Here is a 23,874-nt window from a genome sequence, read left to right on the forward strand (position 1 = left end):
GATTTTTTTTTAATTAATTAATTAATTAATTAATTAATTTATTTATTTATATTTATTTATTTATTTATTTATTTATTTATGGCTGTGTTGGGTCTTTGTGTCTGTGCGAGGGCTTTCTCTAGTTGTGGCATGCGGGGGCCACTCTTCATCGCGGTGCGCGGGCCTCTCACTGTCGCGGCCTCTCTTGTTGCGGAGCACAGGCTCCAGACGCGCAGGCTCAGTAGTTGTGGCTCACGGGCCTAGTTGCTCCGCGGCATGTGGGATCTTCCCGGACCAGGGCTCGAACCCGTGTCCCCTGCATTGGCAGGCGGATTCTCAACCACTGCGCCACCAGGGAAGCCCAGAGCATGATTTTTATTCCTCCCCCAGCTGCTGTTCTTGTGCTTGCAGTCTTTTTGCTGCCTTAAATGGGAATCTCCCAGGGTCTCAGAATCTAAATAATTAAACCAGTTAGAATTGTACGTAAATAGAAGTAAACAGGCCTGAAAGGCTGCACAAGGAAAAGATTAAGAGCACAGTCCCTAATTTCCATTTGCATGTTACCACAGCCCAATTAAATACTTCTTTAAATTTTACATTGTGTCCCAGATAGGAGAGCGCACCACTTTACTGAGTTCTAGGTAAATGAGGGACAACGAAACTTTCATTAGAAGCAAGAGATACATATACACACACACGATTTATTTTTTCACTGGTACTGACCTACCCCACTTAAAAATTTCCACTGGACTAAAAAATAATTTATTTTTGAAAAAGGAATATATTTTAAATACTCATTTAGCATTTGTTTATATTGTTCTGTTGTTAAGAGTTTTTTCCACAGTGCAATGTGTTTTTGGTTTTCCTACTGCAAAAGCCTTTGTTACAGATTTGCATAGACTAGTCACTAATAAATCTTGCTTTAGTAAAGAAGTAGCAGAACAGGAGCCTAACTTTGGGTGAGTTTTAATGTTCCTGAGCCCTGGTTTCTTCATGTGTAAAATGCAGGTCAGTAACAACTCAAACGAGGTCATATGGTGTAGCAGGCTGTCTCAGTCCATCAGGGCTGCTGTAACAGAATACCAGAGACTGGATGGCTTATAAACAGAAATTTATTTCTCATAGCTCTGGAGGCTGGGAAGTCCAAGATCAAGGCCCCAGCAGACTGGGCGTCTGGTGAAGGCCTGCTTCCTAGTTCATAGACAGCTGTCTTCTCACTGTGTCCTCACATGGTGAAAGGCATGAGGGAGCTCTCTGGGGTCTCTCTTATAAGGGCACTAATCTCATTTATGAGGGCGGTGATTGGGGGTTAGGTGTTGAACCTTAACATTCAGCCTACAGCCCAGGCTTAGCACAGTAATGGCACAATAAAAGATGATTACTTGAACATGAATTCAACTGAAATTCAAGTAGAACAAAACCCAAAACCATATACTTACTCTGTAGCTTAAAAAAAACTGTTCACTGTCATCTCCTCTACTAGAGGGCATTAAAGCTGGCCTGTTAAGTTGCCTGACAGGACCACTAAATGTCTACATTGGGGATCGACTATATTCTATCCAGTTTAACCCTTTCTGTTAACACCGGGAAACAGAGGTCCAGGGAGTTTGAGAAACTTGCCCAGAGACAGACAACTACTTTCGGGCTGGGCCAAATGTAAGACCGGGGTTCCTTTCATTAACACCAACATCTTTTCATTTATGTGGCTTTTCACAGTTTACCAAGTACTTCCTCAGCTCCATGACCTCATTTATTATACTATATCCATGAGCTTACAGAGATGGCTTTTGGGAGATTTTTTGCATCCTCAGACCAGTGTTGCAATAGCTTATTCTATACTGACCCTTAAATTTAAAAAATATATATGTACATACACATGTAAATGTGTATGTACATATATATGCACATATGGAAGACACGGCACCACATCTCCCTGTGTTAACCCCATGCGGGCCACACCCTGGCAGTCACAAAGCACAAACAGAAAATGGTCTTCGGTTTCAGAATTCCCGAGTTGCCACTGATGCTTCAATACTAAAGGGCTTAGAAGTGTTTACACTTTCAAGAGGAGTAGGAATGTTTTAGGTTTCCCTTTAATGAGTCTCATTTTGAGATAGGATGGCAAGGTTGGCCAGCCACTCTTCATGCAGTTTTTGTAGTTAAGTCTTTCAGAGAATGAATGGTGAAGCCAATTCATTTCTCCTCCTGGAATTTGTCTTTCTTCTTTTTCTTTGTTGTGAGGTTATATATTAAAGGTATGGGCATACAGACATTACGAAAGATAAGGGCTATCACGTGAGGGAAGAAATCAGACAATAAACCCAAAGAAACCTACAGAAATTAAAAATCTGAACTCAGGGGCAGGGCAGGAGGCGACACGGTCTTTTCACAGAGCCGTTACACATAATGCAACTGTCCTCAAAAGCAGGAATGGAAAAGACTAGCCATTCAGCTGCAGAACGAAGCTGGGGTCTTGGCTTTAGAGCTTTCAATGTCTTTAGCGTTAGGCTGGGCAGCAAGTGCCTTTTCCCGAGTAGGCCAGAGAAGATAAGTCCAGTTTGGTTTTTAAGGCTTGAGTCAGCTCTGTGGCCAGCAGCTCGTGGAGGGACACACCGTCGTGGGAGTACACCCAGTTTCTCCCAGTCCAGTCGTAACGCTTGGGGCCACTGCAGGACAAAACACAGTCAGAGTAAGTCCACGGGAACAGCCCTTCAGAAGAAACTGTCACCAAGAAATTGACTGACTGCAGTGCAGATCTAGAAAGTAGTACTTAACGAGCCATGTATTTGACTTCTCGTCTTAGGGTCTGTTTAATATAACTGAATCACTTTGCTGTACACCTGAAACTAACACAACACTGTAAATCAACTATACTCCAATTAAAAAAAAAGCAGCTACACAATTATCCTCTGGTACCATTCACAGAACACCTCTCAAGACCTGAAACCATTTCAACCCTATTGATGAGTCTCCGTGTATCACATTCTGATCTTTTGCTTTTCCTGACTCACATATGATACCTGAAATATCACAGCAGTGTCTTTTAGATGATGGCCATTCATGTACCACTGACATGATTTGTCCCTTACCTACATTATTATTATCATTTTAGTACGTTCATAACACTGGGCAACCACTACCTCTATCTAGTTTCAAAACAGTTTCATCACCCAAAGGAAATTCCATATCCATTAAGCAGTTACTCCCTATTCACTCCTCTCCCCAGCACCTGGCAACCATCTGTATTATTATTTAAAAAAATAGTTTTCTTAATTCAATTTTAAGTCCATGAAGGTGAGAGTTTGGTGGGCTAGTTCATCCATCTCAAGCTCATCTAGTGAACACAAGCCGTACGTGCACTTAATGCTGGGAACGCTGTGTTTGTGTGGACCCGGGTGTGGCTAGGTTTTGCCGTGTCTTATTATTCCAGACGGACACAGCATGTGCCCATTAATTCCACCTCCTCTCGGCCTAGTGGAGCGGGGGCGGGGGCGGGGGGTTGGGGGGGGGTACGTGCTGAGGCAGGAGATAGATAGGCCTCAGGGTAAGCACCTGGAGTTCTTCCCTGTGGACAGAAACTCCAAAATATCAATAGCAGGACAATCGAGAGAAGAGCTGAGCCCTGCCCAGATAAGAGACAAAAGGCCGCATATCCCTCATTCTCAAAGTCAAGGAGACCTTCCCAACTACACAGGCACAGAAAGGCTCCTTGCAAGTCAAAAGGGAGGGGGCGCCACCCCATAGTAAGTGATGTCAACTACCCATAGGCCTCTTCGCTAGAATCCATCTTGGCTAAGAGATGCACAGGTACACAGGGGAGGACCCTGAGATATACCAAATATGGACTCAGAACCAGGCAAAGCAAGATGATCGGTTAAAGGAAACCTGGAAGAAACGCCCCATAAAAGTGATTCAAACTACCACAAGGGCGCGACTCTCTCTCTGAGCCCGCAAGTGTGTGTATCCACACGTACTATACCCTTTTTCCTCCTAATGAACACTTTACTTGCTTCACTACTTTCCGTCTCTATGTGGAAATTCATTTCTACACAGCTGACGGGCCAGGGCCTTGTCACTGGCCACTGGTCCCTGGTGGTCTGGTGGCTAGGATTCAGCGCTCTCACTGCCACGGCCTGACCTCAATCTCTGGCCGGGAACCGAAATCCTGCTTCAAGCCGCTGCAGGCCGAGGCCACCCGAGATCAGTGCCAGCAGCTAATGGTGCTACATGATGACGCCTTGATGGACAAAGGAGCAGAGGATGCTGAGAGCCCACGAGAAGGAAGGGGCCCCTGAGTCCACCTGCACACACTCAGGGGAGCTTTTCCGAAGTCCAAGACCGGGACGGGTTTGCCAGGGACGAGGAAAGCTTAGAAGGGAAGCATCTTTGGGGGGTTAGGAAAACATCAAGGATTTCTGTATTATCAACCAAAGGCTGGGGTTTGAACACTTACTTAACAATGGGGATAATGATAATAGGGACAAAGCAAAAGCACTGGACTTTTGTCTAATATGCACAAATAGCTGAACACGTAAAGGCATAATAACCTGGGCCAAATCCAGAGAACGCTCCCTTGGCTCTGGACTCCGATTTGCTGCCGGGATGCCAGGCAAGCGTGAGAACCTCCAGGCCCCTCCACGCTGCCTCGGACATCCAGCTGCCCACCCAGACCTCTCCTTGATTCCACCCTACAATCTCCTCAAGCAAGGTCATGGGGTAAGGCCACTGTTTCCTCTGACCTGAAACGCTGTCAATTAAAGAGCCCCCCAAATATCAGAAATGCAGCCCTAGGAAGGATTATTTTGGACCAACGTGAAAAATTGAGTGGAAAATAAATTTTTTTTTTTTTTTTAAGGAACATAGTATCCGTGACAGTAAATGGCTGCTCGGCAGATTTTCTTTCCAGATTCCCATCATGAATTACAGATTTTAAAAAAACAACAAAACTTGGAATTTCTCGGAATTTCTTATTATCCAGAAGTAGATTTTTCTAAACATGCCTGCGGTAGGATCCTGTTGCTGGTAGGTGTGTCCGAATGCTATAAGGACTTTTTCTGTCTCAAGATACAACACGAGGGAATTCTGTTAGTGCAGCCATCACAGCTGGTTCTGGTGCCCTGCCTGCTACTTACAAAGCCACTGATTCCCAAAGCTGATGGCTGGATTTGAGCTGATCCAGCCAGTTTCTCTCGTACTGGTTCCTCTGAAGATGAAGGACAAGACTGCAGCCCTTGTGCATGGCCGCAGTTAGGGTCCGGGCAACTGTTTGAGGCCAAAGAGAACAGGCTAATTGGCCCTCCCAGGGTAACCCCCCAACCCCTGCCAAACTTCAAGTAAACTACCTGGATCTAAAAGCAAGACCATCGTGAATAAGGGCCTCGCTAGAAATGACAGTGATTCCTTGGAGTTGTTTTTCTTGAATTATAACATACTTCCTAGACGAGGCTGGGATGAAGGAGGCCTAATGCTTTATTTATTTTGAACGAAGAATCACACATTACAGCACCATAAGCAGTATAATATTAACTGCCTAAAAGTGATGTCAACACTGGGGCAGGAGAAGAGTTAAATACTTTTTTTTTTAAATGCAAAAACCGTGAGGCTTTCAAAGACTTCCATGCTGATTATATCTGGGCCTTTCCCAATTCACAGTCAACGCGTTCTCTTTGGAAGTGCTAATGAGTGACCAGGAAGGCCGGTCTGAGAGCTTTTTGTGGGCGTCTCTTTTACTGTCTTACAACCACTTCAACAGCAGCCAGAGGGATGAGGGACCCTCTCTCCCTGCATGTTCTCAGGCCTTGAGACGCAGTACAGACTGTCTCCAATACAATCTTTTATTCCGCTAGATTGAAAGCACAACAATGGAAAAGGCAGGAGGGATGAAAAGCCCTAGAAGGGCTGTTTAAAACACCCTCCCACCTCCACAGAGTACACAGCCCAATTCTGCAAATGGAATTAAACTGACTTTTAACTGAGATGCTCAAAATGAACCAGAGGCCAAACTTTGAAGACAAAGTGCAACTTGTTCAGATGCTGTAAAAGCAAAAGTGGCTTTTTCAAAGGCACGGCAATGATTTAGTAGAGAAAAACTGTCAAGGTGGGCTCCGAAAATTTTTCACTTTGCATCTTGTTAACGTCCCACTATCTGCTTTTAGAACCACATAATCACCAGACAGAAGTGATAGAACCACAGTAAACTTTCCTACTGAGCATGAGACGTGCTGTAAAACATCAGGAAAGGTTCACTTACACAGCTGCTAACACATGAGGGTGACACTTCTTAAATGGTCCACAAAGTCTCATTTCGAACAAGCTAAACAATGAGAGATTTTGACTTCTGAACGTACCTGGATGGTGAAGATAGCCAGATTTGCTTGTTTGGGGTCTGCTTGTTGATCACATACGTTCCTAGATCTCCACCCAGTTTAATTGTTAAAACACCACTCTGGTGCATCAGATGGAAAAAGCATGAAGAAAATAAAACAAGACAAAGTTATCACTGCGTCATAATTGCCTCCTATTTTGTTATATCTCAACACTTTGCATTTATACAGGTACACAACATACACCATAAAGAACTGTCTTTAATTTAGTGTTTGGAATTAGGAGGTAACGCAGAAAGAGCGCTGCTCTCAGAATCAGACTATGATTAATCACAATGATACTTAAATCTCACAGTGCTTTTCCTCGTTTCCTATGAGGTGGGCAAGGTGAGAATATCCTTAGTCCCCTCTTGAGGAGAGGAAACAGGAGCTCGGAGTGTTAAGTGACTAGTCAGAGGTACTGCAGCTGGCAAACGAAAGGATCCGCATCCTTATTGCTGCCTTGGTTCCTCAAATACCGGCCAGAACATACTAGAGACATTAAAAAATGGAGACACCAACTCTACCGACGTCCCAGTCAGCACAAACATCGGGCAGGCCAAGTTCACGACCGAAGAAAGGAAAAAAGGCAAGAGAGAAGGAAATAATCAAACCACCTGCTTTGCTGGTCTCAGAAGAGCAGTAGCCTGAGCTCTGCCAGCAGAAGGCTGACACTCCAGACTAGGGGTCTTATTCCCAGACCCTTCCCACCCAGCTCACAAGCTTCTCAGATACCCCTCTCCAGCTTTATTCTCCTCTACAGGAGCCTTGAATTCGTCAAAAGACCGGCTGGTCCACCTTTGCCCAATAAATGCTCATTTAAATTTGAAAACCCTCTTTCAACAAAGGAGCCCTTTACTCCCAAGGCCTGAGGTCTCTCTAGAATGTGCAGGATATTAAAGAAACTGCTACACGGCTGAGCTGGTGAACGGGGAGCCTCGCTGCTCCCCATCCCCTGCACGGCCCGCGGACAGGCAGCCTTTCTCGGTGCCTTTCAGAGCCCCTGTTCACCAAGGGGTCCCCCAGTGGTTCTTAGAAAAAGTTTTGTGTTTGGTTTGCAAACACAAAGAGCTGTTGAAAAGGTGGAGGGAATTCCCTGGTGGTCCAGTGGTTAGGACTCCGTGCTTCCACTGCAGGTCGCCCGGGTTCCATCGCTCGACGGTCGGGGAACTAGGATCCCACAAGCGGTATGGACAAAAATAAACAACAAACAAACAAAACATGGTGGAGAAAGTGCCAATAATAATATAACTGATAGGCATGGGATGGGGAGGACACTATTGGGTTATTTTTTAAAGAATTTTTTTTCTTATTAAAAAAGAAACGTAGCAAAATTATAGAGGCATTGGGAATACAGGTGGTATAAATAAAATGCAAACATCAATAAAAACAGCATCTACTATTTTTCAGTACCTACTCTGTGCCAGGCACTGTGCTTTGCACTTTGTGTAAAACTGCTTCCTCTGCGACCATAACCATCGGAGGTAGGAATCTTTATCCCAATTTATAGATGAGGACAACAGAGGGACAGGGTAATAAAGAAAACTTAGTAACGGGCAGGGCTGATCTTAAATTCAGGTCTGCTCGGGTCCATAAGATGCTGTTCTTTCCATAACACGAGGCGCTCTCTCAATCCCGTTAATCAGCGATCTGAGCTGTTCACGCCCAGGTATCGGCTGCCAGTTTTTAAATGCAGGGCTAGGATCACAGTATACATAAGTTTGCTTTTTAAAACATTTTTTCTTGAAACCCACATGTACTCTTTTGTTAGGACTACCTTTCCTTTATTTAAAAATTTCTTACAACTGTATAATTTAGTAGTTTTTAGCATTCCACAAAGTATTTTCATAAAGTGTGCAAACATCCCCACTGTCTAATTCCAGACTATTTCCGTCACCCCCAAAAGAAACCCTGTACCTATCAGCAGTCACTCCTTCCCCCCTCCATATATAGTTTATGGCTTATTTTTCCATACGATATGAGGCCCAGAGAATCAAGACATAATTTCTTCTATCTGACCTATCTGTGGCCCTTAACTGCTCCAGTGTGCATTGACCCTACACCTGGGAGGTACGTGACGCAGCGGAAAAGGCAGGGGGCCAGGTGTAGGGACGTGCGTTAAGCCCCATCAGCTGTGTCGTCTCCTTGGGACAATATCTGCTCTGCCTCCTTCAGAGACAGTGCGAGGGCGAGGGGCTGATGGGTGAGCTGAGGTGCTTCTGGGAAGGTTATCCTGACGCCCCTCAGCTGGGACCATGACCCGTGCAGGTCCCCACAGCTTCTGTGCTTTCGTCACTGCGTCTGAGCTGCTAGCTTGTTTGCTGGTCACCTGCCCCTTCGCTCCACTACTATAAGCACCTTGAGAGCAGATCTGTCTTTTCATCCTAGCATTTTCAGTATTTGTACAAAATATCACTGAATTAAAAAAAAATTGTGGATGAGTGAACAGAGTGGCACTGTGATAACACACACATACCACGTGAAGGGCAAGGTTATGCAAGGCAACGCTCAACCACGCCCCCTCTTGTTCGTGGTGTGTAATTAGATGTTTTCCCCCACAGAGCCAGAAGCCGTTTCCAAAGGAAAGTGGCAAGAGAAGGGAAACTAGCTGTCTTGCTGGTTCCCCAGGAGTTCTTAAAGCTTTTGCAACTGTCTTCAAGTAGACCAAATAAAGAGAGTTTTTTGTCCATTAGTGTTATTCCTTAAGGGTCAATCTGAGTGTCTACTTTGAGAGAGTGGGTAGCCTTTAATGCAGGGCAGTGCGGGAGAGAGAGGCAATACTTAGCAGCTGCTGAGACCCAGGCACTGACCAGTTGGAATAGACCCTGGCCACAGCTGGTGAGGCTTGATTCCCGACAGGCAATATCAGTGGAAGCAAAAATAGCAAGGCTCAGGCTCTGTTGTCCCCAGCTCATTTGCAGAGACAGACACATATGGGAATGGCATGTTGAGTCAGGGAATTTCACATATATGCATGTGGCTTCCCACACTCCTACAACAGATGCTGACTTCCCCTTAAGGAATAAGAATAATGAATATAAAGCACTTTTACCTACATTGTTTCACTGAATCCTAAGATACACCCAGGGAAGTAGAGGTTACTGTCACCTCTCCTTTACAGCTGAAGGACCTGCCCTCACAGATAATTCACTGAAGCGCTCTCGGAAAGAAAATACAAATGCAGGATGCTAGACCAGGCCCTCTGTCACCATATCCAATAAAGTGCTAACTCTGAGCAGGGGTGTGTGACCTAGGACCCAGAGGTGGTCTTCAGGGGTCTGCATATAGCTCTGGAAGCTGATATGTACTCATAGGTATGCAGGGATGTTTTTCTTGGGAGTGCAGTCAGATTCTCACAGGGTGTCCTGATCGCCAAATGGTTAAGAAACCTCTGCTCTATGGCAATAATATGCAGACAACTCAGTGAACGAAGGAATGGCAGCAAGCAAATTCTCATTAAAGTGTCTAAGAGGCCAGGGCTCTGCCTGGAAAAAAAACGAAGGCAGTGTGGAGGTAACTCTCTAAATAGTGTGGTGCTTCTCACGGTCTCCAGCGTCAAGTGTAGCCGACTCCGTGGTTGCCCAGTGACGGGAGGGGCTTTGGCTCTGGTAGGCAGTTCCCTCTGATAACCATTACCAGTGAGGAGTGAGGCCTGGACCCAGACACTGACATCCACCGTGACCCGCCCCACTTGATGGACAACACAGTAGCCAAGAAGCTGCTCACGTCTCCCAGTCCCCAGGAGGAAACTGAAGGAACGTGTCCCTGGGTGTATCTAGAGTATTGCTTTCATTTGCCTATTTGGCCAGTAGCAAGTGGATAAAACTGCACTAAGTGCTGAGTGGCATCAATGAAAGCATGTTCTGGAAAAGTAGGTGGGCCTCATTTCATTTACACAGTGAATCGACATTTATTAAGTCCCCGCTAAGTACTTAGCAATGTTCCAGGCATTGGGAGACCAGGAATGGGCAGTGTTCCAGCTGTCAAGCTCAGTGTAGCCGTGGGAACTGATATGTAAAGAGACAGTTACAACACAGGGTGATCAGTGCTCCGTGCAGGCATCCTCAGAGTGCTGGGCAAGGAGGGTAGGGTGGTGTCTGCCTGGAGCATCTAGGAGGGCTGCAGAGAGGGGGTGACATCCAACTGGACCCTGAGGGCACGGAAAGACTGCACTCCAACCAAGCTCAAGTAATGGTGTTACAGGTGTTCTACTGTCTATAATGTAATTTCAACTGAATTATCTTATATGTGAAATACATAAGTTTGCTAGCACCTGAAGGACTCTAATCAGGAATTCACACCCGAGGGTAGACAGCATTTCAAAGTACTTAGAAGTCCAGACTACAGAGGGAGCTGTTATATGCCATTAGCCTTCTACACCTACACTAGAGATTTTCCTACTTGGCAAATGATTTGCTAGAAATACTTCTTCCCTAGTGAGTAGAATGGTACTCAATGTACAGTGTATGGATTGGCTAGAAAAACTCAGGTGCCTCTTCCCTTGCAAGAATGGGTTTTAGACTCTGGAAAGTGAAGCAGCTGAATCACTCTTCAGAGAGACACTCTGAAGGTAGGTAAGATCCTGACCCACCACTGAGCAGAAGCTTTTGTTGCCTGCCTTAGTGCGGTAAGCAGAATTCAGCTGCTAGAATACTGGCACCTTTGCTTCTAATGAAACATTCACGCAAAGTGTCTGAGTCAAGCAGGGGCTTCATTAATCCTGTAAGAACAGGTGGTGTGACTGTTTCTGTGGCATGTTCCTAAAGGTTTGCATGTGTGGCAGAGTTTAGCCTGAGCCTTGGTTTCCCCATAGTTACAGAGCCTGGTAAGGAGGCTGGGGTAGAGGAGACCTGTAACTTCCCCAGCTCTAATCATCCCACAGATAGTCAAGTTCCAGAGGCCAGTTTGTAATGGTTCCCAAGTAGCTCTGCCTTCTGAGGCTGCCTGCATAAGCATGTCTACAGCCCCGCCGGGACATTTCTGCTGCTGACAGCGACCAACGAATCCACCTGGAAGGCATTCAATCGTTTCTTGCCTCGTTACCACTAAGTCCCTTACTGTCCTTACAACTAGGCTTGACACCTGCCCATCTGATGGAGTCCTTTTCTAACCAGTGCCCCCAACAGCAATATCCAATACCATTTCTATCACTTTAGCCTGACAGCTGGTTGTCCTAAATAATTCCATGATTTAATACCAAATGCACTCTTCATGACATTTTCTGGTATTAATTAATTGCTGTCAAGAGGGTTAACCTCTGCAGGGGATGTGCTCCCACTGGCAAAAAAGAGCTGCTCCTAAGGCTTAAGCAATAATTCTAAACCCATAGGCAGACCCTTGCTCAAGTCTGCCACCTGGTGGCCAGTCGATACACACCAGCACTGCCCTGGCTTCTAGGATTTGGGGCTTAAGTTTCATCCAGCCCTGGGGTTCTCGCCCAGCTGCATTAGAATCCTCGAGGAGTTACTCTAAAAACTTTAAAAACCCCAAAGCCTGGCCTGGGCCACACCCTAGACCGATTTTTATTTGATTAATAAAAATCCCTAGGGATGGGACCCAGGGATGCTCATTAGAATCTCAGGTGAGCTTTTCAAAAACATGCTTCCTAGGACTGTACCCTGACCACTGTATGAGAATTTCCAGGAGTGGGGCCCATGTCTAGTCTGAATACATCTTGGGCAATCTCTCACCCCGCTTAGGAACTAGCCTGCCTGCATGATGAGAGGCGTCTTGCTACACAAACACATGCCTGGGTCCCTCCCTGATTTATCTTCACAGGTATTGAGTGAAGCTTGAGAATCTGTATTTTTAGGCAAACGTGAGGCTCAGAGAGGCTGAGTGACTTGCCCAAGGTCACAAGCCTGGTGATGCAGGGCTGACACCAGAACCCCAGTCTTTTGGTCCCATCCATAACCGCATACTGCTGGAGAGGAATTCTTTATCTTAGTGAGCTAAAATTCTTAGGGAGGATACAGAAGAATGAAAAGAAGCAAATAGGTACCCCAAAGGAGACATCATAGTCTTCAAATGTGTAAGGTTTGTCTGCAAGTTCTTCAAAAAACTCTGCTAAGGAGTCCAGCGTCTCCTCGGCCAGTCTTTCATAGGTGGTATCGTCCAGAGGGCTGTGAGGGGAACAGAAACAACCCCGATCATGCAATCACCAAACCGCTCCGTTTTATTAACATCAATGGACACATTTATTTTTTACTTAAATTTTTTAAATTGATGGAAAATATCTAACATATACCGAGTAAAAACTGAAACAGCATCAAAGGGTTTACAGAGAAGTAAGCCTTTCTTCCCAAATAGGCAGCCCCCATCCCAGAGTCAGCTATGATGAGCAATCTCTTTTAAATATATAAATGAAGCACCTTGCAGTTTTCCTTTCATATGTCTTGGAAATTGTTCCATATTAGCACATACAGTTTTCATAGTATTTTATCTTATGTTATTCATTCAGTTTGTCCCCTTCAGCAGGACACTGAGGTTGCTTCCATTGCTTTTGTTGTTAAAATTTGTTGGGGCAAACCACAAAGGGGGAGAAAATATTTTTATTCTATATATCTGAAAAAGGACATATCTAGAACATGTAAAGAACTCTTAGAAATCAATAAGAAAAGAAAATCCAATAGAAAAATGGGCAAAATACTTGAACAGATTTCATTAAAAAAAAAGATATCCAAATGGCCAATGAACATATGAAAAGGGGCTCAACTTTGTTAATCTTCAGGAAAATGCAAATTAAAAAATCACATTGAGATACCACCAGAATGGTTAAAATGAAAGAGACAGATAATATGAAGAGTTGGCCAGGAAGTGCAGTAACCAGAGCTTTCAGATACTGCTGATGGGCAAGTAAATTGGACAATCACTTTGGAAAACTGTTGATACTTCTACTAAAATTGAATATATTCACATCCTATGACCCATCAATTCCACTCTTGGGCATTTACGCAACAGAAATGCATACCCAAATATAAATTTCCTCAGCAGTGAAAAGACCAAAACCAATTTCGATTTGAAAAAAATAATTCAGATGACAGAAATACAGAATTGTATAATACAATTTGATACTTAATAAATATTGTAATTGCTCTAAAAAAAAAGAAATGCATACCCAAGTTCACCAAGAGACATGCACCATGCTAGAATGTTCATAGCAGAACTATCCAACAGCCCAAACTGGAGACTGCCCAAGTATCCATAGGAAATACCATAGATAAATAAATTGTGATATATTCATAAAATGGAATACTACAGTGCAAAACAGAATTGTCTATAAATATAATATGGACGAAACACTTCTTCTGATGGTGATTGAAAGAAGCCACATACAGACATATTTATATTTGATGATATCATTCGTATAAAGTTACAAAACAGGCAAAACTAATCCATGCTATTGGAAATCAGAATGGTGCTACTCTGGGGCAGGGAGGGGTTAATAATTAGCACGGCAGGACAAAGGTGTGCTTCCCAGAGGCCAGAAGTAGACCCTGAGGAAGGAAGCTGGACTTGGGGCTTCCCGCAAAGGTCCCACCCAACCTCAGAGGACTGCCTGGAGGGACTGGGAGACAGTAGCAGAGAGTCTGCCCAAGGAGCTCACAGGTCCCACCGCCCGCCTCCCCTGCGGCCATGGGGAGTGACGGACAAGGAAGAGCCTCCAACCAGGGTTTCATGGACGGAAGTCCCCCAGAGCCAGGGCAGAGGTTGTCCCACTGCTGCTGGACACCTCGGCCTTCGGGGTGGATGAGTGACTGCACGGTCCTGTGGTTGCAGCCGGGGGGTGTGTGTGGAAGGAGAGTCCCTGCAGATACAGGCGCAGGGCGGTGGGCTGCAGTGGTGCCTGGCAGCTTTTCCCCAGAACCCATTGCGTCCTCCCTCCAGGCACCCGCTGGGCTACATTTCCTGGCCTCCCCAGCTGTTAGCTGGGGCCCCCGGACTAAGTCCTTCCTGCTACAATGTGAGTGAGGGACAGATGTCACCTCCAGACCTTCCATGCTCTTGTCCCTTTCTGTGGAGTGGAAGCTGGACAGAGTGACCTGGCCTCGACCTGCAGAGGACAGTAAGTTGCTGATAGGCGATAGGAAGGTGGAAGGAGCCCGGCTCCCTGAATCGTTTCACAGAGGCCTGGCCACCCCCCACCGACAGAGAGGGGGACACGAACCACTCCTGGCTGGAGCCATTGCAATTTTGGGTCTACTTGTTACAGAAGCTTGGCCTGCCCTAACTACTAAGATGTCAAAGAGAATAATAACAAAACTCTGGAAACAACCTAAATGTCCAGCAGTAGGGGATGGGTTAAATGAATTATGGTACATCCATAAAACTTAATACTATTTCATTAAAAATAATGCGGTGGGTAAGTAGTGATGTGGAAAGACGCTTATGAATGCTGCTGCTTAGGGAGAAAACAGATGGGATGGGTTTCTATGGGATGGGTTTTGGTTTTCTTTGATTTTTTTTGTTGTTGTTGTCGTTGTTAGAAAAGGTAAGAGAAAAGGAAAAAAAAAAAAGAAGTATGTGTATGTGTGCATATGTTGTATATTGAGAGAGAGGGAGAGGGAGGAAGAGATCTCTGATGTGGAAGGCATTTTATCTCACCCAGCGTCACCCAAAGTTCCCGTTGTCCTCAAATTCATCCAACAGACCCAGTGCTTTTTGACATTCAGGATCTGGTTGAGGCAGCAGAGGCTCAGACTCTAAAAGCCAAAGTGAAGAAGAACGTTACCATTTTTCAACATACAGTCCATTAATGCACAGTTTGAATATCACTACTTCTACATTCGGGAGTAACGAGGTTAAAGTTTTTCAGAGTATATCTTTCTCAGGAAAATTTTTCGCCTTCTTTTAGTGCGTCAAACTGCGCTCTCCCGGGCTCTCTCTAAGCCTGTGCTGTCCAACTCAGTAGCCACAAGCCACAGGCAGCTATTTAAATGTAAATTTATTGAATAATATAAAAATTTAAAAGTCAGTTCCTCGGTCCCATCGGCCACGTTTCGGGTGCCCTGTGGCATCCTGTGGCTCGTGGCACAGACGGGACACACCCACCACCACGGGAGGTGCTGCTGGCAGCACTGCTCCGGACTGGGATGGGGTGGCAGGGCGGGAGGGGGGCAGGGGGGGTTGGGGGGGTGCGGTGGGAAGTGTCAGCGAAGTTCTTAGAATGTGACTAAAGTGAGTAACAACAGATAGCAGGTGTCCAGAAGAGAGGCTGTGCCTGCAGGGCTATGTGACAGATCTCACTAACACGATCTGCAGGGGACACCGTGACCCACTGCTTTCTTTCAATACGTAACTGCTGAGCGTCCTGGAGCCCGGCTCTGAGGACTGGGGTCTGAGCTGATGACTGCCAGGCAGGCGGACCAGCCAGAGAGATGGTGGAGGGGACGGAGGTCTGGACGGAGAGAGAAGTGGTACAGCCGAGCGGAGACGGCAGGGGAGTGATGGAGAGGTGGGCAGCTGGACTTCCTCCCAGGAAGGCACCGAGGGGCTTCCTGAGGTTGGTGGCAAGGTTCACCTTCTCCAAAGAGCACTGTGGTTGCCACTACGAGAAGGGGGCAGAGGCTGTGGTTACTCTCTCGAGCCATCAGGGCCCTGGGCAAGCTGAGAAAGGAGAAGGCTGAGAAGTGAGCGGAGGAAATGGGGGTGCAGAACGCAGATGGCCATTTAAAAACGTTGGCTCAGAAGGGAGAAGTGAGAGAGCGGCCGTGATAAGCACAGTAGCGCCACAGCACATTCTAGAGTGTTCACCATCAGCGGGGTACCGTCCTCAGACTTTAGACAAAGGGACTTAGTTAGTCCTCATTACATTCCAATGAGGGAAGTAATATTTACAGTCATTATTCACGACAGTGATGTCCTATAAAGTTGCCACAAACACTGGATTAGCAAGTTACTAAGGGAAATATGGAGAGGCTCCTGTGAGCCTCTGGTCACATGTTCACCAAATGATCAATGCATAACCTTGTTTTACATGTGTTTCTGTTCAAAGGTGCCTTGTTTAATATATATTGTTGATTCCCTGACACTGAACTCACAGCCAACAGCGCTAGAACTCACGCTTTGGACGGAGCTTATCCAACCCACGTATTTTCTCCCTAAGGCCCATCACAGCCTTCTTGCACAGAGGAACACTAGACAGCACTTCAGCACGATGCTTGCAGGCCACTTTAAACAGTGAAATTATAAACGAAAGTCAGGAAAATGTGAAAAACGCGCCACCAAACAGACTGTGAACAGGACCCTTGTTTCCAAGGTGGGAGCTGAGGAGTGGACAGAGTGGCACTTTGTCTGACCTCAGCCAGGGACATGTGAGTGGAGGTGACTCACATTTTTTGCTGCTCTGTGCACGTCCGAGAATGACCACAAAAGTGCCCTGAGTATCGATTTTGGGGATAGAAATACATTTTAGTGAGTAGGTGAATTCACAAGTAGAGGATGCAGGAATGAGGAGGATCGACTGTATTTGTATTTTACAGATGAGGAAACTGAGGCACGGAAGGGTAACTTGCCCAGAGTCACACAAACAAAGTGGGGGAGTTGGGATTTGAACCCATGCTGTCTGGACCCAAGGTCTGGGCCCCAAAGGAAAGAATCACATCCAGGGAATGATACAGGACTCCAGACACGGAGGGGAGGTGTTTGAGAATGCAGGGCTCACCTCAGTCAATTTCCCTTCTCTCTTGTTTTTGTCTTTTAATTTTACATCTTTGATGGTCTGGTGGGAGGGCTGGTGTAAAAGCAAGGTACTCATTCACAGCCAGAGCAGAAGACTTCATTCAGCTGTGTTGAATCACAAAAGGAAGAGCTGCCAAAGAGTCCCTGTCTGGTCTCTCACCTGCTTTCCCCATCTAACATTCCCTGGGTAACTGCTTAACCCTCCCAAGCTCTGCTTCCTCCTCTGAAGGTAGGGATGATGGTACCGTCCTTGCAGACTGGTTATGAGGATCCAACAAGAGGACATCAATATCCCAAACACGGGGCCTGAGGGTTCCGTCAATTTCCGTTTTGAAGCATGTCAACGGAAGTGTGAAGAGGTAGGAGGCCAGAGAGGCAAAATCCAGCCTTTGCCCAAGGGAGGCAGATGGATTTCACGGTGGGGAGCCACCCAGGGCCACCCCTCCTGCAGCCACATCACCTGCAGCCATCGGACTATGTGTCTTGTGTGGGCCTGCTTACTCGAGTCTCCAGGGTTCAGTGACTCCGTGAGCGCAGCACCGGGCTGGCTCATGGGAGACATCGGAGGAAATACTAGATAGTTCTTGGGCCCACAGGCTCAAGTTCAGGCCCTGGAACCACACGACTCAACTAAGGCCTGGCCTGGTGGTTGGCAGGGAGGCCAGCCTTCACCCCAGGGTCCCCTCGGTCTCCTGGACCCTGTCAAACCACAAGCCTGAAGAGAGAATCAGCTCTCATCTGCTGCTGGGGAGGACAAACTGGCATGACCACTCTTGGCATCTAGTGAGTGGCCCCTTGCTCAGCAATGCCAGTCTGAGGGCTTCACCCAAGAGGAGGTTCTGTCCACGCACGGGCACGCCCAGTGCAGCACCACTGTAAGAGCAGCTCACTGGTCTCAGCCGGATGTCACGGGAGGAGCCTGGACAAGGTGTGACATACCCAACGGCTACCATCCAGCAGACAAAGCGAATAAATGACAACGGTGTGCATCAGTGTCGCTGAGTCTCAAACACTGATCACAACAACATTGATCACAAGGAGTAAGGCGCAGCACAATAAATACAGCAAAATGGTTTTTTCAAATGAATGGTACATGCCTTAGGGAGACATACACAGGAGGTGAAACTCTGAGAAGGGGATGCCTGACAGAATTCAGGAGAGCAGATTCCTCTCAGGGAGGACCGGGCTGTAACGGAAAGAGCACCAGGCCTTCATGGAACACTCAATATTGTATTTAAAAAAAAAAAAATTATTTATTTGGCTGCGTCGGGTCTTAGTTGTGGCTCACGGGATCTTCGTTGTGGCATGCGGGATCTTTCATTGCAGCACTCGGGCTCTTCGTGGCAGCACAGAGGTTCTCTCTAGTTGTGTGCAGGCTCCAGAGCGCGCAGGCTGAGTAGTTGCTGCACGCTGGCTCAGTAGTTGCGGCACGCGGGCTTAGTTGCCCCGAGGCACGTGGGATCTTAGTTCCCCAACCAGGGATCGAACCCACATCCCCTGAATTGGAAGGTGGATTCTTAACCACTGGACCACCAGGGAAGTCCCTGGAACACTCCATATTCAATTTCTTAACCTAGTGGTGGGAACATGGGAGTTTGTTATTAATCTTTAAACAATACGGATTTTTAAAAAATATTTATTTTATTTATTATTATTTATTTTTGGCTGCATTGGGTCTTCGTTGCTGCGTGCAGGCTTTCTCTAGTTGCGGCAAGCAGGGGCTACTCTTTGTTGCGGTGCGCGGGCTTCTCATTGCAGTGGCTTCTCTTGCTGCGGAGCACGGGCTCTAGGCGTGCGGGCTTCAGTAGTTGTGGCACTAGGGCTCAGTAGTTGTGGCTCACGGGCCCTAGAGCTCAGGCTCAGTAGTTGTGGCGCACGGGCTTGGTTGCTCCGCGGCATGTGGGATCTTCCCGGACCAGGGCTCGAACCCGTGTCCCCTGCATCGGCAGGCGGATTCTTAACTGCTGCGCCACCAGGGAAGCCCACGGATATTTTAAATACTTTTGTGTATAGATTCTACATCTAGAGTCATGTATACTGTCTGTGGAAGACAATAACAATGAATTTAGAGTGAAGTAGGGCATAACCCACCCAGGCAAAGGCCATGGGGTCATAAGTGACGATCATGTCGCTCTAGAAAAATTAATAGATGCCTAAATACCTTCCGAGGTATGCAGAAGGGGCTGCAGCAGGAGCTTCTGAAGTTGTTTAAGAGCAGTGGCACCTAGGTATCTCCTCCTTGGAGCTGCCTCCAGCATTAAAGGGGAAAGGTTAGAGAACCCGTCACTGTCACACTCTCTTATTATTACGGTCGGAGGCTGCCTGCTGGAAGCAGGGTCTTCTCCAAGCCTCGGGGTGAATAAGGCAGGCAGTGGAGGGCTGTGAGCTGCAGGCTTACAAGGCATTTCTGTGGATCCTGGGTTCCGATGAGCAGCTGGAACTGAGAACTGACAACCAGAAGCTAAATCTGCTCACCTCCAAAGCTGTGCACACAGTAGCCGCCAGACACACGTGGCCACTGAGCACTTGAAACATGGCTGGTGTGACCAAGGAACTGGATTTTCAACTTCACTTAATTTTAGTTTAAAAATGATACTCAATAAGGTTACTGGAAAATTTAAAATATGTTTGGGACAACTCAAGTGTGTGAATTTACTTTTTCAGTTGTGAATTTTATAAAATCTAAATATACATCAAGTATTTCCACAGTAAACTCAGTTTAACATCTGATGGACAAGGGATGGAAGTGTGAAATCCATACTGGATTTGGAAGAATGAGTACAAAGAGGGAATGTGAAGTATCTCAGTAATGATCTTTCAGTATCGATTACCTGTTGACATGGTAACATTTTGGCTATACTAGGTTACGTAAATGTACGGTTGAAATTAATTTCACCTGCTTCTTTTTACTTTCCCAATGTAACTATTAGAAAACTTATTGCACAGGTCGCTCCCATTCTACTTCTGCTGTGGAAGTAGAAGCAGCGGGTAGAGAAAATAAAGCCGGAGAAAAGGGTCCCCAAATGAACTCCCCAAACGATCTTGGGTCAGAAGTCATCAGGACCCACATGGAGTCCAAGGGACTTTAGGGATCAACCTGAGGACAGTTAAGGCCTTAAAAAAATTTAACAGGATCGTGATTCCAGTTGCCACTGTCATCCAGCCAACTCCACAAGTACTGAAGATGTGCAAGGGAACTGCGGAATAGACAGGTTAAACCAACCCGATTAACTATGGAAAAAGGGGCCCAGTGGGTAGCCTAGGTTGTTCACCACCTAGCAACCTCCAGTGGCCCAAATCCCAGTATGTGCCAAGTGCCCACCTCCCGGGTGCGCCTCTGAATCAACAGCCCTTAACAGCCACTAGGTACCGTCCAGAAGACCACGCCATATCTTGTCACTCTCCTAAATTAAAAACTGGTGAGGACACAGGCAGGCGTGGAAGGGCACGTCAGGGCAGCTCCAGGTGAGAGAGAAGGAGCAGAGTAATAAACGTGGGCGTTCTGCAGAAGGGGATCATGGGACCAGCATGGCCGTAACTACCTAGTTTTCCTGAGAAGAGGGGGAAATCCGTGATTCCAGCTTTGAGTGTTGACAACCAGTCCCAGTGTTTCTTCAAACAGGGTCAAATAACACACGTCCGCGGGAGGTGGAGGCCTAAAGTCCAAATTCCGGAGCTCCGTGAACAATTTGGGTTGGATTTCACCTGCCTCCTTCACCATCCACAATCCATCCAGCGGACCAGCCACTCAAGAGCTGATCGTCGCCCACTTTCCTGGCCTTTATCCACGCCGTTCTCTCCTCTGAGCGCCCCTCACCGTCCCCTGCCGTCTTCAGACCCTGATTAAACACCACCTCCATCCTCCCGTGTAACCTTCTCAACCCCACAGCCTTTCTCTGGGCTTCCTCCTTTCAAGTCGTGGAGTAACCGGGTCAGGTATTTCTTTGTATCCCCGCGAGGGAAGATAAGTGCAATTAAGTGCTGAAGACTTTATATATGTTAATTAAACTGCATGCCAGCTCGGCAAAATGGGTACTCTCCCCTTCACAGAAAAAGAAGGCAGGCCTCAGAGAGGTTCTGGGTTCCCCTGACGTCCCCGAGCTCTGCTGAGTCCAGGGGCCAGACTCTGGAACCCAGGTCCGATCCAAAAGCCCTGCTGCTCTAGCTACTGTGCTCCACAACTTTGACATCTTCACCTCTCTCGCTGAAAGCGTTTCGTTCATAAAAGCCCATGCTTGAAAACATCGCTCTGACAGTATTGCTACTCATATACTGTCAATATTACATTGGTGTATATATATATATACTATTTTACTGAAGTAGTTCTATATTTACAGCATGCTAATATTATAGATAATATACATATATGTATATTATAGTACCTGGCATATATTATTAAAGTTCTCGCAAAGAGAAGTGACAAGCTTAGAGCCACCATAGGTCCCTAAGAGCCGATGCCCGCCCAACCCTCCCTGCGTTTGCCTGCGCGGTTCCCGCAGTTGCACTGCAGGATACAATCTCTTCTCACCAGAAAGCGGAAGCCAGTGCAGCTGTAACCGGGAGAAACTAAGACTGGGGAATGCACGGCGGCCGCCGCCGCCGCCGCCCTTCCCTAGCCTGAGCTGGAGCCGGTGCGCGTGCCCGGCGGGTCCCCGGCGTGCGCGGCCTCGCCACGCCGGCGTGCGGCCCGGGCGGCTGCCCGCGCGGATACTCACGGGCTGGCTGGGTGTGCCGGCCGCGGCGGTCCCGGTGCGCAGGCCCCGGCAGCCGTAGAGCCGGGGGTCCTTCGTTGGCCGCGGGGCCCCGGCGCGGGCCTGGGCAGAGCCCGGGGGCGCCGAGCGGGGCAAGAGGCTGGCAGCCGCTCGGCGCCCAAGCGTCCACATGCTCCTGGCGATCTGCGGCCGCTCCGCCTCCTGCTCCGGGGACGCCGGGCGCCACCTGGTGGTCACGGGTTGCAGCTGCAGTCGCAAGCTTCCCTTTTCTGCAGGCTTGGGAAACGACCAGAAGTTAGACTTTAGGAAGAGCTTACCTGCGTTGCTCTATTTCTGCATTTAACAAAAATAGATAGAGAACCTGTTTCGTGCAAAGCAGGGGGCTTACCCCTTGGGCAACATAGTGAATGCTTAACCAAGGTCCCTGACCTCGGAGACTTCAGCTTAGTGACCCGCTGCTGACGAATTCTATACAAAAGGCTTTGGGAGCTGCAGTTTTGCTGTGAACGGGGTGGGGTCCTGAAGCTGCTTGGCCGCCAGTATAGGTTACAGCAGTTAGGAGATTGCGGACAGAAGACTGACTGCCTGATTTAAATATGTCCCCTGCCCACTTCCTACCTGTGTGGCCAGTGGGCAAGTTAATTAACCTCTCTGTGCCTCATCTGTAAAATGGGGTATACAAGTTTCTACTTCACAGGGTTGTTATAAGGATAAAATGAGTTAATCTATGTGAAGTTTTCTTGGACAGGCCCTGGATCCTGTTAAGTCCACAATAAATACTAAGTTGTTAATACATTTTAAAATAAAATTTTGCTTAGGTAGTGTAGTGCAAAGGAATACAAACTGTGAAAGTTCTTTTGTATTTTATATATGCTTTAGAAAATGTCAAATATGTGTACTAGAGAATATCATCTTTATGGGTAAGATAGTGAGAAGAGGAGATAGAAAGTGTTAGAATTCTACCAAAGCCACCTTGGTACTTTGTGAATAGAGGAGATAAGACACTCGTATAAATACTTAGGACAAAGACAAGTGTTAAATGGGTGTCAGTGTTGCATGGGAGAGTATATACAACTAGGGGTGGGGGCAGTCAGGGAAGTCTTCATGGAGGAAGTGGCATTTGTACAGGGCCTTGAAAAATAGGGTAAAGGAGGTGGGATCTGACTGGCTCTCTGACAGGGCATTCTTTTGGTTGGGAGACATTTTCCTGCATTCAGGTAATTCTAAGCAGCTGTTTATTGAGCACCTGTTATGTAGATGTTAGGCATGGAGAAACCATTTCCCCCTTGTAAAGTGTCTGGAGATACTTTTTTTTTTAATATAAATTTTATTTATTTATGTATTTATTTTTGACTGTGTTGGGTCTTCGTTGCTGCACGTGGGCTTTCTCTAGTTGTGGTGAGCAGGGGCTACTCTTTGTTGTGGTGCGCGGGCTTCTCATCGCAGTGGCTTCTCTTGTTGCGGAGCACGGGCTCTAGGCACGCGGGCCTCAGCAGTTGCGGCTTGCGGGCTCCAGAGGGCAGGCTCAGTAGTTGTGGCACACGGGCTTAGTTGCTCCACGGCATGTGGGATCTTCCCGGACCAGGGCTCGAACTCATGTCGCCTGCATTGGCAGGCGGATTCTTAACCACTGAGCCACCAGGGAAGCCCTGGAGATACTTCGGATTGTCACAACTAGGCCGGGGTAGGGTGTGTGTGCACTAGTGGCAACTAGTAGGTAGAGCCCAGGGATGCTGTTAGACATCCTGCTATGAACAGGAAGGACACCCACAACACAGAATTATCTAGTCCAAAACGTCAATGGTGCCAAGTCTGAGAAGCACTCACTAAAGCCACACTGGTAGAATCCACTGGAGGCAAAGAGAAGTGCGTTGGTTGTTGGCCTCGGCCCCAGACCCACGGCACTAACAGTGAGGCCCTTCCTCACACACTCAGAACATCATTATATACTTAGAGAGTTGAATTATTATTAACCAGCATGCTTAGCATGTTCTAGCATAGAAAGGGCCCCAGTACCTGCTCCAACTGCCTGCAAAGTTGGTATCACTGCCCTGTCTTTTCAGCCAAGGAAACAGGCTTGGAGTAGCAGAGCAGAGAATATTAAGGTCTCCCAAGAATCTGTCCTTCTCCAGATTCTGGGA

General features: G+C 47.1%; 1 protein-coding gene across 1 annotated transcript; it reads right to left on the reverse strand.

Moving 5' to 3' along the window:
- Window positions 1–1,073: 1,073 nt before the first annotated feature.
- On the reverse strand, window positions 1,074–21,919 carry FXN (frataxin). The gene is made up of 5 exons (XM_068551831.1): window positions 21,737–21,919; window positions 14,946–15,043; window positions 12,343–12,463; window positions 6,327–6,424; window positions 1,074–2,645 (listed from the first exon to the last, which is right to left on the reverse strand). The coding sequence occupies exons 1-5, from the start codon at window positions 21,902–21,904 to the stop codon at window positions 2,483–2,485; spliced, it is 648 nt and encodes a 215-aa protein (XP_068407932.1). The 5' UTR covers window positions 21,905–21,919; the 3' UTR covers window positions 1,074–2,482.
- Window positions 21,920–23,874: the final 1,955 nt, after the last annotated feature.

This window comes from Eschrichtius robustus, chromosome 10 (assembly GCF_028021215.1).
Source record: "Eschrichtius robustus isolate mEscRob2 chromosome 10, mEscRob2.pri, whole genome shotgun sequence".
NCBI lineage: Eukaryota > Metazoa > Chordata > Mammalia > Artiodactyla > Eschrichtiidae > Eschrichtius > Eschrichtius robustus.